The 15,112-nt window shown below is 46.2% G+C and overlaps 1 protein-coding gene across 3 annotated transcripts in view; it reads left to right on the top strand.

Annotated features, from left to right (window-relative positions):
* Positions 1-15,112, top strand: part of lamb2 (laminin, beta 2 (laminin S)) — a 36,389-nt gene that overhangs the window by 18,194 nt on the left and 3,083 nt on the right. For all 3 annotated transcript variants that reach the window (XM_062563195.1, XM_037478446.2, XM_062563198.1), the window contains 22 exons: positions 3,343-3,422; positions 4,286-4,421; positions 4,535-4,693; positions 5,246-5,373; positions 5,452-5,584; positions 5,680-5,872; positions 6,230-6,373; positions 6,786-7,017; positions 7,203-7,372; positions 10,247-10,471; positions 10,563-10,780; positions 10,872-10,968; positions 11,370-11,551; positions 11,626-11,816; positions 11,976-12,160; positions 12,300-12,541; positions 12,780-12,983; positions 13,320-13,464; positions 13,643-13,850; positions 13,930-14,071; positions 14,616-14,792; positions 14,875-15,034. In XM_062563195.1, coding sequence (XP_062419179.1) covers positions 3,343-3,422; positions 4,286-4,421; positions 4,535-4,693; positions 5,246-5,373; positions 5,452-5,584; positions 5,680-5,872; positions 6,230-6,373; positions 6,786-7,017; positions 7,203-7,372; positions 10,247-10,471; positions 10,563-10,780; positions 10,872-10,968; positions 11,370-11,551; positions 11,626-11,816; positions 11,976-12,160; positions 12,300-12,541; positions 12,780-12,983; positions 13,320-13,464; positions 13,643-13,850; positions 13,930-14,071; positions 14,616-14,792; positions 14,875-15,034 — 3,751 coding nt within the window. The remainder of the gene's footprint in view (positions 1-3,342; positions 3,423-4,285; positions 4,422-4,534; positions 4,694-5,245; positions 5,374-5,451; positions 5,585-5,679; positions 5,873-6,229; positions 6,374-6,785; positions 7,018-7,202; positions 7,373-10,246; positions 10,472-10,562; positions 10,781-10,871; positions 10,969-11,369; positions 11,552-11,625; positions 11,817-11,975; positions 12,161-12,299; positions 12,542-12,779; positions 12,984-13,319; positions 13,465-13,642; positions 13,851-13,929; positions 14,072-14,615; positions 14,793-14,874; positions 15,035-15,112) is intronic.

Genomic DNA, 15,112 nt, shown 5'->3' with positions numbered 1-15,112 from the left:
ATGATACAAGTAATTGCAAGTAGCAGAACAAGTGTACGACAGGACCACTGCAGGGACAACCACCATCAGATAGAACCACCATCCACAGAGGCTTCTGTGGGGAGGGATACCAGAAAGATGTTGGTTTATGATGACAGTAATATGAATCATATTTAAAGTAATGATGATGGCAGCAGCAGGTGTCAGCAGAGCCATGCCAGGAGTCAGAACCGGGGTCCGCACGAAACTACGATCCACAGAGACCTGCTAGGCGAGAAAGCAGAAAGAAGTCCCAAAAAGAAGCTGAATTAGTGATGTACATTAATAAAACATGGATGATTGTGGAAGGAGATAGTGAGAGTGAGCGTGAGAGAGGGGCTCGGTGTGTCCTAAGAAGTCCCCCGTCAGTCTAAGCCTAGAGCAGCTTAACTAAGGGCTGGTCCAGGCTAACCTGAGCCAGCCCTAACTATAAGCAATATCAAAGAGGAACGTTTTAAGCTTTATCTTAAATGAACTGACCGAGTCTGCCCCGGACTGAAAGTGGAAGCTGGTTCCACAAAAGAGGAGCTTGATAACTGAAGGCTCTGGCCCCCATCTTACTTTTTAAAACTCTAGGAACCACAAGTAGCCCAGCATCTACGGAGCGCAGATGCCTTGTAGGGCAATACGGTGTAACAAGCTCTTTAAGATAAGACGGTGCCTCACCAGCAAGTGCCTTGTAGGTGAGGAGAAGTACCTTAAATTCTATTCTTGATTTAACAGGAAGCCAGTGCAGAGAAGTTAATACAGGAGTTATATGATCCCATTTCTTAGTTCTTGTTAGTACACGTGCTGCAGCATTCTGAATCAGTTGGAGAGGTTTAAGCGATTTACAAGAGCAGCCTGATAACAAAGAATTACAGTAATCCAGTCTAGAAGTAACAAATGCTTGAACTAGTTTTTCTGCATCACTTTGAGACAGGAAGTTCCTGATTTTCGATATATTCCGTAGATGAAAAAAGGCAGTCCTTGAAGTCTTCTTTATATGAGAGTTGAAGGACATATCCTGGTCGAAGAGAACTCTAAGATTTCTGACGGTGCTGTTGGATACCAGAGCAATTTCATCCATAGAGAGTGTATCACGTGACAGCTGACTTCATGATAACTTCAGTTTTTTCAGAGTTTAACATCAGGAAGTTGCAGGTCATCCAAGTTTTGATGTCTCCAAGACAATCCTGAAGTCTAAAAAGCTGGTTCTAGTTCCCTTGCATGCTTTTTTCTAACCTCTGGATGACACGGCTTATTCCTTTTGACTTTTTTTGTTCATTACTCCATGACTTTATCTCTCTCCTTTCACTTCTAAATTAGTGCTACTTTATACACTCACCGGCCACTTTATTAGGTACCCCATGCTAGTAACGGGTTGGACCCCCTTTTGCCTTCAGAACTGCCTCAATTCTTCGTGGCATAGATTCAACAAGGTGCTGGAAGCATTCCTCAGGGAGTTTGGTCCATATTGACGTGATGGCATCACACAGTTGCCGCAGATTTGTCGGCTGCACATCCATGATGCGAATCTCCCGTTCCACCACATCCCAAAGATGGTCTATTGGATTGAGATCTGGTGATTGTGGAGGCCATTTGAGTACAGCGAACTCATTGTCATGTTCAAGAAACCAGTCTGAGATGATTCCAGCTTTATGACATGGCGCATTATCCTGCTGAAAGTAGCCATCAGAAGTTGGGTACATTGTGGTCATAAAGGGATGGACATGGTCAGCAACAATACTCAGGTAGGCTGTGGCGTTGCAACGATGCTCAATTGGTACCAAGGGGCCCAAAGAGTGCCAAGAAAATATTCCCCACACCATGACACCACCACCACCAGCCTGAACCGTTGATACAAGGCAGGATGGATCCATGCTTTCATGTTGTAGACGCCAAATTCTGACCCTACCATCCGAATGTCGCAGCAGAAATCGAGACTCATCAGACCAGGCAACGTCTTTCCAATCTTCTATTGTCCAATTTCGATGAGCTTGTGCAAATTGTAGCCTCAGTTTCCTGTTCTTAGCTGAAAGGAGTGGCACCCGGTGTGGTCTTCTGCTGCTGTAGCCCATCTGCCTCAAAGTTCGACGTACTGTGTGTTCAGAGATGCTCTTATGCCCACCTTGGTTTTAACGGGTGGTTATTTGAGTCACTGTTGCCCTTCTATCATCTCGAACCAGTCTGGCCATTCTCCTCTGACCTCTGGCATCAACAAGGCATTTCCGCCCACAGAACTGCCGCTCACTGGATGTTTTTTCTTTTTCGGACCATTCTCTGTAAACCCTAGAGATGGTTGTGCGTGAAAATCCCAGTAGATTAGCAGTTTCTGAAATACTCAGACCAGCCCTTCTGGCACCAACAATCATGCCACGTTTAAAGTCACTCAAATCACCTTTCTTCCCCATACTGATGCTCGGTTTGAACTGCAGGAGATTGTCTTGACAATGTCTACATGCCTAAATGCACTGAGTTGCCGCCATGTGATTGGCTGCTTAGAAATTAATTGTTAACGAGCAGTTGGACAGGTGTACCTAATAAAGTGGCCGGTGAGTGTATATTGTCCTTCCACAAGATGCTAGGTGGGAATCAGCTTCCTGTTATGATTCATCCTCTCGCCCCGAACCTTCTCAGCCAGGATTAGTGTATGCAGGAATGTGAGCTACTGGGCCTAAGTTTAGCCCGGGGATTTGATGCTTGTCCAGTTGGTGTGGGTTACGGCAGGCCTAAAATGGTCAGGCCCTGGACCTGGTCCGAAAGTGGATCCTGTCTTTTGATGAGCCCTGTGGAGCCTCATTTTAATAGTGAAAGTGTAATGTCAACATCGAACAAAAAGGATTGCAGTAACGTTTTTTTCTGTCACTGTCCTGTGTATTTGAAATAAAGAGAAGTGATCTGCATAAAATACCGACTCGCACGTAAAGAAGCACATAATGATGTCAAAGACATAATGTCATGCTTCAGTGTTTCTCTTGTTAGCTTGTAGTAAACAACCAGACCACATTCTGTCCACAAACTTAAATTGGATTCAATTGATCAACATTAAAGGAGAAACCAAAACATTTAGCAAAGTACCTCTGCCAAAACCTTTAAAATACCTCAAATCCAACGTGAATTTGCTGACTGCAAATTATATCCAGCTGTTACAAGGTTACGCTAGCGCTCTCTGAACGTGTGCCCTGAAGTCAGACTCATGACAAGCTGCACAGAAGCTCCCATCTGACTATTTAATATGGCGGCCTCTGTCTGGAGCCAACGGTTCAGCTGTCCTTCTCTGCGTGCTTGTCTGTTTCTGCCTGTCAGTCACTCTGCCCTCCGTCTGTCCTTCTGTGCTTCCAGCCGGAGCACTGGGCTCTGAGCCACGACCTCAACGGCTGCCGAGGCTGCGAGTGTGATGTCGGAGGAGCCCTGGACAACCAGTGAGTGGCGCTGTAGCTCTAATCCCAGGTCACAGGTCACTAAAGAAGCACGAGGCTGTTACAGGCAGGATAATAACACTTTGGGATGTAGGCACAAGCGTTGTGTGTCCCTTGGGATTCATTAACCGCCATCTTTACCCTGGGAGTAATCATTTTGAAACCTGTTGTGTTATCAGTTTATTGGTGGATTCATTTTTTTGTGCCACCATTCAAACATCATACACAAAGTGCCCCGCTGATAATGGAAAATGAACACGTCTCGCTTTGTGTATTTTATTAGCCAACTAGTCAATGACATATCTCAGCAGGTGTGAGGGCCATTGATGTAGAATGTTGTACAGCCTTTCATGATAATTACTTTGTGATGTCCTGACTTTCCCTCTAGCGCCACCATGAGGTTGTCATTTCAGGTTTTCGATTAACATTTGTTACATTGTTAAACCTTTTCCATTTTTCCTGAGACGTGAACCGATCAACTGGTGTTCCCATATTACCGATTATCTCTGCTCGTGGTATTTGCTCCTGTAAAACAATAGAAAATAGAAAACACATATGTTTTGACGTTTTTAACTTCCTTACATTCACTTTAAGCTGCGTATAGTACATTTTGCAAATTTCTAATAATTTATTTCCCTTAGAGTATCGATTACAATAACAAAGTAAAGGAAATAATTTGAAAGATTTTGCTGCGTAGCTACAAACTCAGTATCTCGAATACTTTGGTAGATGCTAAAACACGCTTTGCTAAAATGGTGAACATAGCAAAGCATCATGATAAACATCATCATGTCAGCATGTTAGCGTTGAGCTGTAATTGGCAGTGGCCTGTGAAAGTTACAATGCTATTTATGTCCTCGCTGCAGCTGCTCCATGGAGAGCGGTCAGTGTCGCTGCCGCGGTCACATGACCGGACGCCAGTGCACGCAGGTGGAGTCCAGATATTTCTTCATGGCTCTGGATCACTTCCTGTATGAGGCAGAGTTGGCCAAAATGGGGCAGGTGAGCCCGCCGTTATCCTTCCTCCGGCACATTTAATATTGTCAAGTCATTATGTGGCTTTAGTATGGAACTATATCCAGGCCAATATTTGAATACTTTCTGTATATTGTCAGGGCTGTACACGTGAGACCAGGGAGCACCAGCCAGGTCGCCCCGCCACATGGACGGGCATTGGATTCGCTCGGGTACCTGAGGGAGGCACCCTGGAGTTCCTCATCGGTAACATCCCCTACTCCATGGAGTATGACCTGCTTATCCGCTATGAGACGCAGGTCTGTGTGTTTGTATTCATGAACTCCTCAAAGTTCAATGTGCTTTTTTTCCTCTCTTCTTCTGAGTGATAAATGTCTTCCTAAATTATGTATAAGACCAGTTGATGAACGAGTCCTCTCCATATCTTTAATTGATGGTTCTGATTCTGGGAAGTCCCACATCGATGAGGCGCGTCCAGAAAGTCAGCGCAACCGGCCAGTATATAGTCCTGCACGTGTCCCATCTTGTCACACTAAATATCACCGATAATGCTAAGCTAACCGTCTCCTGCCTCCACCTTTATGGCCAAAGGTTTTGGGAAGTGATATTGATCTTCATCTCGACAAGAAAGCGAATAAGCAGCATGAGCAACCTTCTACGTGCTGACAAATGTCCCTTTACAACTGACACGAAGGAACATGTTGGTTTTGCATGTTTCAGTTTCCCATTTGTCTTTCAAAAGGGAAGCATTTGGGATGCATTTCCCTTCATACGTTCCTCCTCCCCCTATAAAGCATATCATGGCTACGCTTCTGACTGCATAATAACCATTAAACACTGATTCTACCCAGATGCCACGAGACTGGCAGGATGTGCAAATAACAGTGATCCGTCCGGGGCCGATTCAGACCAGCAGCCCCTGTGGAAACACCATTCCAGATGATAACCGACTCACCATCTCCCTGCCGGCTGCAGCCAGGTCTGTGGAGCAAACACACAAACACACACATACAGGATTGCTGAATGTTAACTGTGTGCTGCCGACTATTTTTTCCAGGTTTGTGGTGCCTTCTCAGGCTGTGTGTCTGGAAAGAGGTGTGACTTACACCCTCCGCTTTGAGTTCAAACGCTACCAGGATGCTAACAGTATCCTCAACGGAGCGGCCGACGTTCTCCTCCTTGTGGACTCGGTGAGAGGAGCTTATTTTTCTACTTCTCTCAAATAATAAGGCACAGACATCTCCCTCTCCTATTCACAAATCCTGGCACCCTTCTCTGTCACCAGATTTCCCTGATGCCACGCCACTCCTCCATGGAGATATTCAACGCAGGCGATGCAGCTTCCAGCAGCAGGAAGCAGGCCTACGAGCGCTACCGCTGCCGTGAGAGGGCCAAGAGTGTGACACGCCCAATGATGACTGACACCTGTGCCAAGCTCATCCTCAGCATGTCGGCCATCATAAATGACGGGGCTCTAGGTGAATGAAAAACGCCTTGGTCGAATGCAGTTCATGATGTAGTAGGCCGCAGAGTTACATGACCTCCCTGTGAAGGAAAAGATAACGTAACGATCATTCGGATCAGTGCAGTGAGAGTAATTCAACATTTTGAAGGGTGGAATTTCATTATTGGTGTAAAAGTGAATAGAATCCATTCAACTTGAAGATATAAATCTATGCAATTATAGTTCTGTGATTTGAAAATCATATTCTTAATCACATTAGCCCAATATCAACATTTGTTTGTTCCTTTTGTTCCCAGAATGCAAGGTGCAGGATGTTACCAAATGGAGGAGTTCAGTGACCTCATGTCTTTTCATCTCTGTCCTCTGGCAGCTTGCAACTGCGATCCTCAGGGGTCCATCAGCTCCATGTGCGACGTCCGGGGAGGCCAATGTCTCTGCAGGCCCAACGTGATAGGTCGGCGCTGTGACCAGTGTGCTCCAGGAACTTACGGCTTTGGACCCTCAGGCTGCATAGGTGAGAACTCTGGGCCTTGTTTTGTTTTTGACACGTTTATGCTGGATATTTGGCATATTTCACAGCTCGAATCTTGTTCGATTTTTCCCAGAAATTATGTGCTTTGGAGGGCCTTGATGTGCAGACGCTGCAACAGAAAATCAAAACTCTTTCCTCTAACACAACATTTGTACTCAATGCTATTTAGTGTTTTTTTTTAAATTCTTTTTAGTTATAATAACAAAGCTCTGCAGATGCATTCAGCCACACTAAAGCAGCTTAATATTAAGCTGCTAGCGCCCCCTACTGCTAATCAAAAGCGGTCTTCCCGAAACCTATTTTTACTTTCTGTCTCTGATTCCTCTCAACTTCAGTTATTCCTATCACATCCCTCCCTGAATGTTTCTCGTGGTCCCTTTCTTCCTCGGTCCAGCCTGCAGTTGCAGCCTAGATGGCGCTGTGACTCGACTCTGTGACAAGTTCACCGGTCAGTGCCAGTGCCGCCCCGGAGCCTTTGGTCAGCGCTGCGACGGATGCCAGGCGGGTCACTGGGGCTTCCCCAGCTGCCGACCCTGCCAGTGTAACGGACACGCCGACCAGTGCGACCAGAGGACCGGAGCCTGCGTCAGCTGCAGGGACAACACCGGAGGAGACAAGTGTGACAGGTGATGTCTCCACGTGGAGCTGATCACGCTGTGGAGATCAGCTTCAAGCCGAGCATAGAGGGATGTAAAGATTTAAAAGGGAATTGAAACAATAAAGATATACTGTATGAAGACGATAGTAAAGTAAAATATTCATGTATGAATACCAGTACATGATTTATTTTTCTACTCAATTGTTTCTGTAGGTGTGCCAATGGTTACTATGGTAACCCCGTTTTGGGCAAAGCATCCAGTGCTCAGTGTCGCCCGTGCCCCTGTCCAGAAGGCCCCAACAGCGGACGCCACTTTGCTGCCTCTTGTTACCAAGACAACCGTGACAGACAAGTTATCTGCAACTGTAACCAGGGCTACACAGGTAAAACTAGTACTTGTGTATTTGTGTACATATACATGTGTATGTTCTTCTTTTGTGCTGTTTGTCCCAGTAGTACTTACTTTCTGCTATGTGGCTCCTCCTAATCCTCGGCAACGGATGCTAATGACATTATCATTAGGTGTATGTGTGTGCATGGGTGGGGTGGGTGATGTATTTTCTATAGATGAGTGATGTTGTGAATACCTGTTAACATTATAGCACGGCTTCATTAGGCGGCTCTTCCTGACACTTTGTGTCAAGACTACAAAACCTCATCTGAGTCAAATATGTGAAATCCAAAGTATGTGTGGTGATGTATTTTATCAAGCCAAATGTCACCTTAAGCTAAAAGAATTTCTATTCAGAAAAATAAGACTAAATATTAATATTTCCATTTAAGTGTTGGGTTTTTCATGTTCTTAGCTCTAGTTTTTTCCAAGGAGGAGCTAATACTAAAGGAAAGATATCCTCAGTGACAAGCCTTAAACCCACAGTCGCTCTAGTGGCTGATGATGTCATCTAAAGGTAGAGGCTTACTCACTGTAGGCCAATATCCATCTCTCTCTCTCTCTCTCTCTCTCTCTCACACTCACACTCACACACACACACACAAACAGAATGCATGCAAATGCATGCTTACAATTCACTTTGAATTCCACCCCCAAGCCAGTGGGCTCTTTTATGTCATTGTCATCAGCCTGTAAAGACATTGTTAAACCAAGACAAAAAGCATGACATTTCAATCAACCTCTGTTCTACTTGCTAATTTAAGAAAAATTATAATTTCTTATAATTAGCACATTAGCATTTAGCTCAAAGCACTGCTGTTTCCTGATACAACTGCATAGAGTTGCTAGTATGAATGTAGAATTGTTATCATACTTTAAGGCTGTTTAGAGAGCAATGTTTGACCTGGTGGTGATGCTGTAGGAAGGGTCATATAGCCTCCATCAATAGGTCCAACATAGTCCATTATTATTGCCACAGCTTCATGTTGTGAATCAAGTTAAGAGTCTTCAAGTTGACTTTTTATGTCAACCACTGGGATTCCCCTCCTCCACAGCAGCTCTGGTAGTAACACAACCCCAATGTCCCTCCTAAAGTGACCAAGTCAAGGATCTAGCTCCAATGAGGTAAGAACAATGTTTGTGGTAACCTGTAACGTCCTCCTCCCCCTGTTTTACTGGCACAGGGATAGTTAAACGCTCCGGGGGGACCATTTTAAAGCGTGAGTAATGATTGTTGACCCCCCGTCCCTTGTAGTCCTCCTCCTCTATTTTCAACCAAGCGTCCACTTCACTTATTCTACCAATGCATGGCTTCAGTACCCCCTCCCCCACCAACACTGCTGTGCCACAGTGCACTCCGCCCATGTGTGAGTGATCCCCAACCACCGGGCCGCGGACCGGAACCAGGCTGCAGGCCACTTGGTACCGGCCCGCAGAGATTTTATTTTTTTCCGGAAAAATATTTTGTGTTGAAAAATATCAGGATTATCTCCCAATTACATCCGCTTGTCCCTCTTGAAGCTTTTCCCAAGCTGTGTTCATCTTCAGGACCGGTCCGCAAAATATAGTCTAACATGAAACTGGTCTGTGAGTGAAGAAAGGTTGGGGACCTGTTGGGGGGTGTTACACAATAATATTAAGGAAAAATATGTAATTATGCAAAATTATATTAGAACCGGGGAGAACATTTGATAAGAGAGTCTTGACCCAAGACTGTGTAAACGTTTCCAATCCAAGAACCCGGCCCAGAATCCCTCTTTTCAATGATTGCGTTAAACAGTGAGGTCATATGAAAGTACCCTTCAAAGTAAAAAGGGAGAGATTGAGAAAGTGTTTATAAACGTGTTGCTTGATTCTGAGTCCAGGTCAGCTTCTGTCTCTTGTGTTCAAACTGTTTGTGTTTATCTGTGTGTGGGGAGAGGTTGCACGCTCATTTCCTGGAAAATAAGAGCTGTACTGATAGTATAGTACAGAGAGAGCACAACCTGTCCAGCTGAAAACCAGGGGAATAAAGCTGATGCGTCATTATGCAACCAAGGGCTGAACAGAAAACAAAATGCCTTTAGCTCATTAAAACCATCAAATGTCAGCATGTCAGAGGGTTATTTTAGCACCTTATCTTTTAAGGGTTTTAATCTATGAATTACTAAAATTATGTTGTGACAAGTTTGCAATCATTTGGTTCTATTCGGCAAGCTACTGCAGTTTCCTAAGACTACAAGTGGCATACTGTAAAAAGGCTTTAGCTGAACTTACAGTAGTATTGTTCCTCTTTTTCCGCGTTCTTCCTGTTGAAGCCTCAATTGTTTAGTTTCTTGGTGATCTGTCTGTTACATTAAGGAGACAGTAATGTAAAGTACAGGAACAAAAAGGAGGAAGTGTACCTGAAAAGCTGTAGCATACTGTAGCTGATTCACTCAGTACTCTCAACTCAATTATTGATTTTGGAGGTCAATGGTCCCATTCTCACGAATCTATGAATTTATCTCAGGAATGTCAGGTGGGAAATAGCATGACATCCGACAGAAACGTTGATTTGGTACAAGTACAACTTGACTGGTTGCCAAAGGCGTAGAAACACGAGGCAGTAATTCTAGAGGTTCCCTCTTGTGCAAACAAGCATATGTCCATTTCAGGCAAAAATGAGGAGGGTCCTAATGATCACACAAAAAAACACAAGAACACCTGTTAATTGTGCTGCTGATAATTCATAAATGTTATGCGCCTGAATAAACTGCTTTTGAAATCCTGTAGAGCACTTCACGCACCTAACAGCAAAGGTATTGAAATAAAAGCAGCCTTATCAGGTCTCCTCCGATACTCTATTCTTATCAGAATCTTGTTCTCTTTCTTTCTCCCAATTCAGGACCCCGATGTGAGGAATGTGCTCCGGGTTACTATGGCAACCCCTCTCAGCCCGGAGGGCATTGCCAGCCGTGCCAGTGCAACAACAACATAGACATGTCCGACGTGGAGGCCTGCGACAGGCACACCGGACAGTGCCGGAAATGCCTTTACAACACCGAGGGCCCCGACTGTGGCGTCTGCAAGAGCAGCTACTTCGGCGACGCTTCCCGTCGCAACTGCAGGAGTGAGTGCAAAAAAAAAATAGCTTTTCAATGAAATGAAAGAAAGAAGAAGAAGCAACATGATGGTGATGCGTGGCGTTTTTTTCCCCTCAGAGTGCACGTGTAACTTCCTGGGGACGGAGCGCGGCCAGTGCATGGAGCGGGAGGACTGTGTGTGCCAGCGAGCATCGGGGCAGTGCCAGTGTCAGCCCAACGTCATCGGCCTGCCATGTGACCACTGCGCCCCCAACCACTGGAACCTGGCCAGCGGGAGGGGCTGTGAGCCCTGCGGCTGTGACCCCAACAACTCCGTCACCTCGGCGTGTAACGAGGTAGGGCGCGCTCGGGGCCCCCGGGGCCCTCAGATAGGCTCCAGCTCCCATCCATTCACGCTGACGTGTCGTGCTTCCCCCCGCTGTGCAGTTCACTGGGCAGTGTCAGTGTCGCGACGGCTTCGGTGGGAAGACCTGCACAGACTGTCAGGAGAACTACTGGGGCGACCCCAGGACTCAGTGCAGAGGTACGATACACAAAGACGTATCGCGTGCTTCTTGTGACATTGATTTGTGGACTTCAAATTTTGAAACCTCAGGTTTTGCGTTTTGGCTTTTTGTAACAAAGACAAAAGGCTGGAGATGTCAAGTTCTTTTTCTATTCCTAGAAAAACAAACTAAGCAACATAAATGGGTACCAATCAGAATGGAAAACCTTGTGGTCCAATGCAGGAACTAAACTATAATTAAACATTTTTTTTGTACATTTTACGTTAATAATAATAATAATCATGAAATTAATAGAAAGTGTGAATACTTTCATCCAAGTTTTGTTATAGATGGCATGAATGTCAAATTTAGGCGATGATCTCATTTTAGATATCAATATTCACACTCCCTCCTCCTCCCCCCTTTTCTCTCCCTCCAGCTTGCGACTGCGACTGGCGCGGCATCGAGACCTCTCAGTGCAACCGGGTGACCGGCCACTGTATTTGCCAACAGGGGGTGTCCGGTGTGCGCTGTGACCAGTGTGCCAGAGGATTCTCTGGCCAGTTCCCCAACTGTCAGCCCTGTCACAAATGCTTCGGGGACTGGGATCGCATCGTGCAGGTTCGGTTTCATGCAATACAGGGGGGGTCTAATAATTCTCAGTCTTTATCTTCACAACTCCGTCTCATTATCAGGACCTGGCAGTACGCACCAAGACTCTGGCAGAGCGAGCCCATGAGATTCAGACCACTGGGCTTACTGGAGTCTATGAGAAGGCCTTCAGGGACCTGGAGGAGAAACTGGCACAGGCTCGGGGAATTGTCAATGCCCGCAACGCCACTGCTGCAGCTGTCGCTACCCTGATGGAGCTTATTGAAGATCTACGGTACAGATGTTACACCCCACTGCATTTAAGTTAGTTCCTCAGATGTGATTATGTGACATTATTACTGATTACTTGATTTCGGAACCGTTTAGTGTGTCTGAGACAGTACATTTAAGGTCATGTCAGAGTTGTAATTTACATGATTGTCTTGCGCTGCAGAGCGCAGATCGGGGAGACCACTGACGCCCTGAACCGCCTGGAAAGAGACCTAACCATCGTCCAGGACAGCAACTCGGAGGCAAGCAAGGAGCTCAGTGCTCTGGAGAGAGAAGCTAAAGAGCTCAACCTCACGTCAGAGCAGCTACACCGCCAATTAGATATCCTAAAAAACTCCAACTTCCTTGGTGAGAACAAGACGGAAGGCATTCCTTAACCATTCACTCTTACCTCAAATGTCCCGCTCCCGTCGGCTTTAAGCTCATGTATCCATTATCTTACACTTTTACGGTCCTCATATTTAGTCCCGCCTGCGTTTTTCTCTAGGTGCGTACGACAGCATCCGTAGCTCCTACAACAAGTCTCGTGACGCGGAGCGCCGTGCCAATGAATCAACCACCACCAGGCCCAGCACTGTCAGCCAATCAGCAGACACTCGCCGCCGCACCGAGCGCCTCATTGCCGCCAAGAAGGACGACTTCAACCGCATAAATGCAGCTAACAAGCGGGCTCTCGGGGACCTCAACACCCGAGCGCAGGGCCTGGACTTGAAGAAGATCAACGAGAAGGTTTGATCACATTCTTTGAAACAGCTATTTGTGCTGATAAATCGGGGCGTATTTATGCATAGTGACATACCAAGACAAGCAGTAAATGGTTGCTTCCCAACTGGGGGCTTTTCTACTATCTATATTTGTAATTTCTCTCTTTGGGGTGATACAAGAAGAAGAAGAAGCTACTCCTGTGTGTACCTATTGGCCGATCAAGTCCATACAAATTCAAGCACACGTTCACCTGTACCAACAGGTTTGCGGCGCGCCAGGTGATGCTCCTTGTGGGGAAAGTCCTTGTGGGGGAGCAGGTTGCCGCGACGATGAAGGGAACCGTCGCTGTGGAGGCCTAAACTGTAACGGCGCTGTAGCGGTAGCTGACAATGCCCTGGAGAGAGCCAAACACGCAGAGAAGGAGCTCAACAAAGCTATGGGAGAGGTAGAGGGACTCTTTTCCAAGGTAGGCAGCTCAGCTGATTCGATTATAGAACATTGCCTCTCTTTGGCTTGACCACACAGGAATGTTTAGGGTTTTGTAAACACACAGTATTTTTAGAGCAAAATAAAAAGGTACAAAAAGCTTTTGTCCTCTTGTCATCCGACCAGAATAGAATAAAGATGTTTGTGCTAAAACCAATTTGCAAGTGCTGTATGTTCTCTTCTCCACATTACATTTTTTTTTGATTATTTTCATCAGTACACTCAGATTTCTGTTTTAAACACTGCAGCAGCTTTCTGAGAAGTGAAACCGATGTGCCTTTGATGAACTCCAAGAGCACTTGCGCCTTTCATTCAGGTGGCAGATGCCAAGACGAAGGCCGAGGAGGCGAAAGGTAAAGCCCAAGCAGCTCTGGACAAAGCCACGGCCACTAAGAACAAAGTGGAGCGCTCCAACAATGACCTGAGAGACCTCATCAAACAGATCAGAGACTTCCTCACTCGTGAGTCAGACAGTCCCAACGGGGCTACACTTTATTATATGTTGTACGTGTAGTTTTAGTGAGGTCCAGCAGGCCGCTGCTTGTTGTCTACAGGGAACGCCAAAATAAACACAAGGAGAACATTTGGGTTTTGGGTTTAATGAAACCTCATGCGTCCACCGTGCCTCCCATTTCTCAGAGGAAGGTGCGGACCCGGACAGCATTGAAGCGGTGGCGAACCGCGTGTTGGAGCTCTCCATCCCCGCCTCTCCGCTCCAGATCAGGCACCTCGCCGACGAAATCAAGGAGCGCGTTCGCAGCCTTTCGAATGTGGACGCTATCTTGCAGCAGACGCAGGAAGATGTCCGCAAGGCGGAGAGACTCCTGCTGGATGCCAAGAGGGCAAGGTAATGCGAGAAGACTTGGACTTTGAACAAACTAAACAAAGAGCATTCCATACTCATGCCTACTGTCATCGCTGTTTAGGCACAGTGCTGAGGGGGTGAAGACCACAGCGGAGGCCGTGAAACAGGCCCTGGTGGATGCTCAGACGACCCAGGCATCCGCAGAGAAGGCCATAGCCAGAGCCAAGGCGGACATTGGGGAGACCAAAACCCGACTGGCACAGGTAACCAAACCCCCCCCAGAAAACCAAGAAGAACATTCAACTCAGTGTAGCCAAGTCTCCAGCTTATTAGGGTTGTTAAATAATGACTTTCACTCAGTAATTGAACAGGAGAGGCTTCTATTTAAAGTTACACCATTGTTACAAAACAAATAACAGTCAGGGATGTATATGGTTTATTGTCCTCATGAGGTCCTGTACATGGAAATACAATACAGGCCTACAATCAGACCACAGACAACTGAAGATATAAAAAGCAGATATTCAAATGACATCAATTGCGGATGAAGTACTAACAGATTAACAGCAGCACAATTAAACGCAATAACAAAGACAGACAAACGTATGAAACAAAATGTCATTAGGAGACGTTATTCTGTAAAACCATTGACTTCAACGCGGGCGACGTGTTGGGTTGCAGCTTGTGTGGTTTAAAAAATGTAAGATTTTTTGCAGGGTTAGTCTGTGATTTTCTATTCATCGTGATTTCAAGATGCATACAAATCCTTTCAGAGGAATCCCAATTCACTTTCCCGTCTCTCCTCAGATTGAGTCGGAAACGTCCACCAGTGAGAAGGACCTGAAGGACGCCATGGACCGCCTGGGCACACTGGGACGGGAGGTCAGCGCCCTGAAGACCAAACGAGCCAACAACAGCATGGCAGCAGCCCGGGCCGAGGAGACCGCCACCATGGCACGAGACAAGGCCAACGAGGCCAAGCAGGTGTGTGTGTGTGTGTGTGTGTTTCCTACCTCGCTGCGTACACTGCTCTTAAACAATAAGGTCCCCTGTGCTTGGTGCTAAGATTCTAGATGGCCAACTGACGGATAAATACCACGAGGTGCAGCAGCGGGTCGACACGAAGGCCAAAGCTGTCCAGGATGCCAAGAAGAGAGCGCAGCACCTCAGAGATGAAGCTAAGGAACTACTGAGAGATGCCCAGAACAAGCTCCAGAGGCTAGCAGGTGCTTCAGTGTGTGTCTGTGTGGGCCTGGGTCTATTAGATGGATGTTCATATTATTTGAATATAATATTACTCAATT

This window comes from Pungitius pungitius, chromosome 1 (assembly GCF_949316345.1).
Source record: "Pungitius pungitius chromosome 1, fPunPun2.1, whole genome shotgun sequence".
Taxonomy (NCBI): domain Eukaryota; kingdom Metazoa; phylum Chordata; class Actinopteri; order Perciformes; family Gasterosteidae; genus Pungitius; species Pungitius pungitius.
This window is presented reverse-complemented; position numbering and strand designations above follow the sequence as displayed.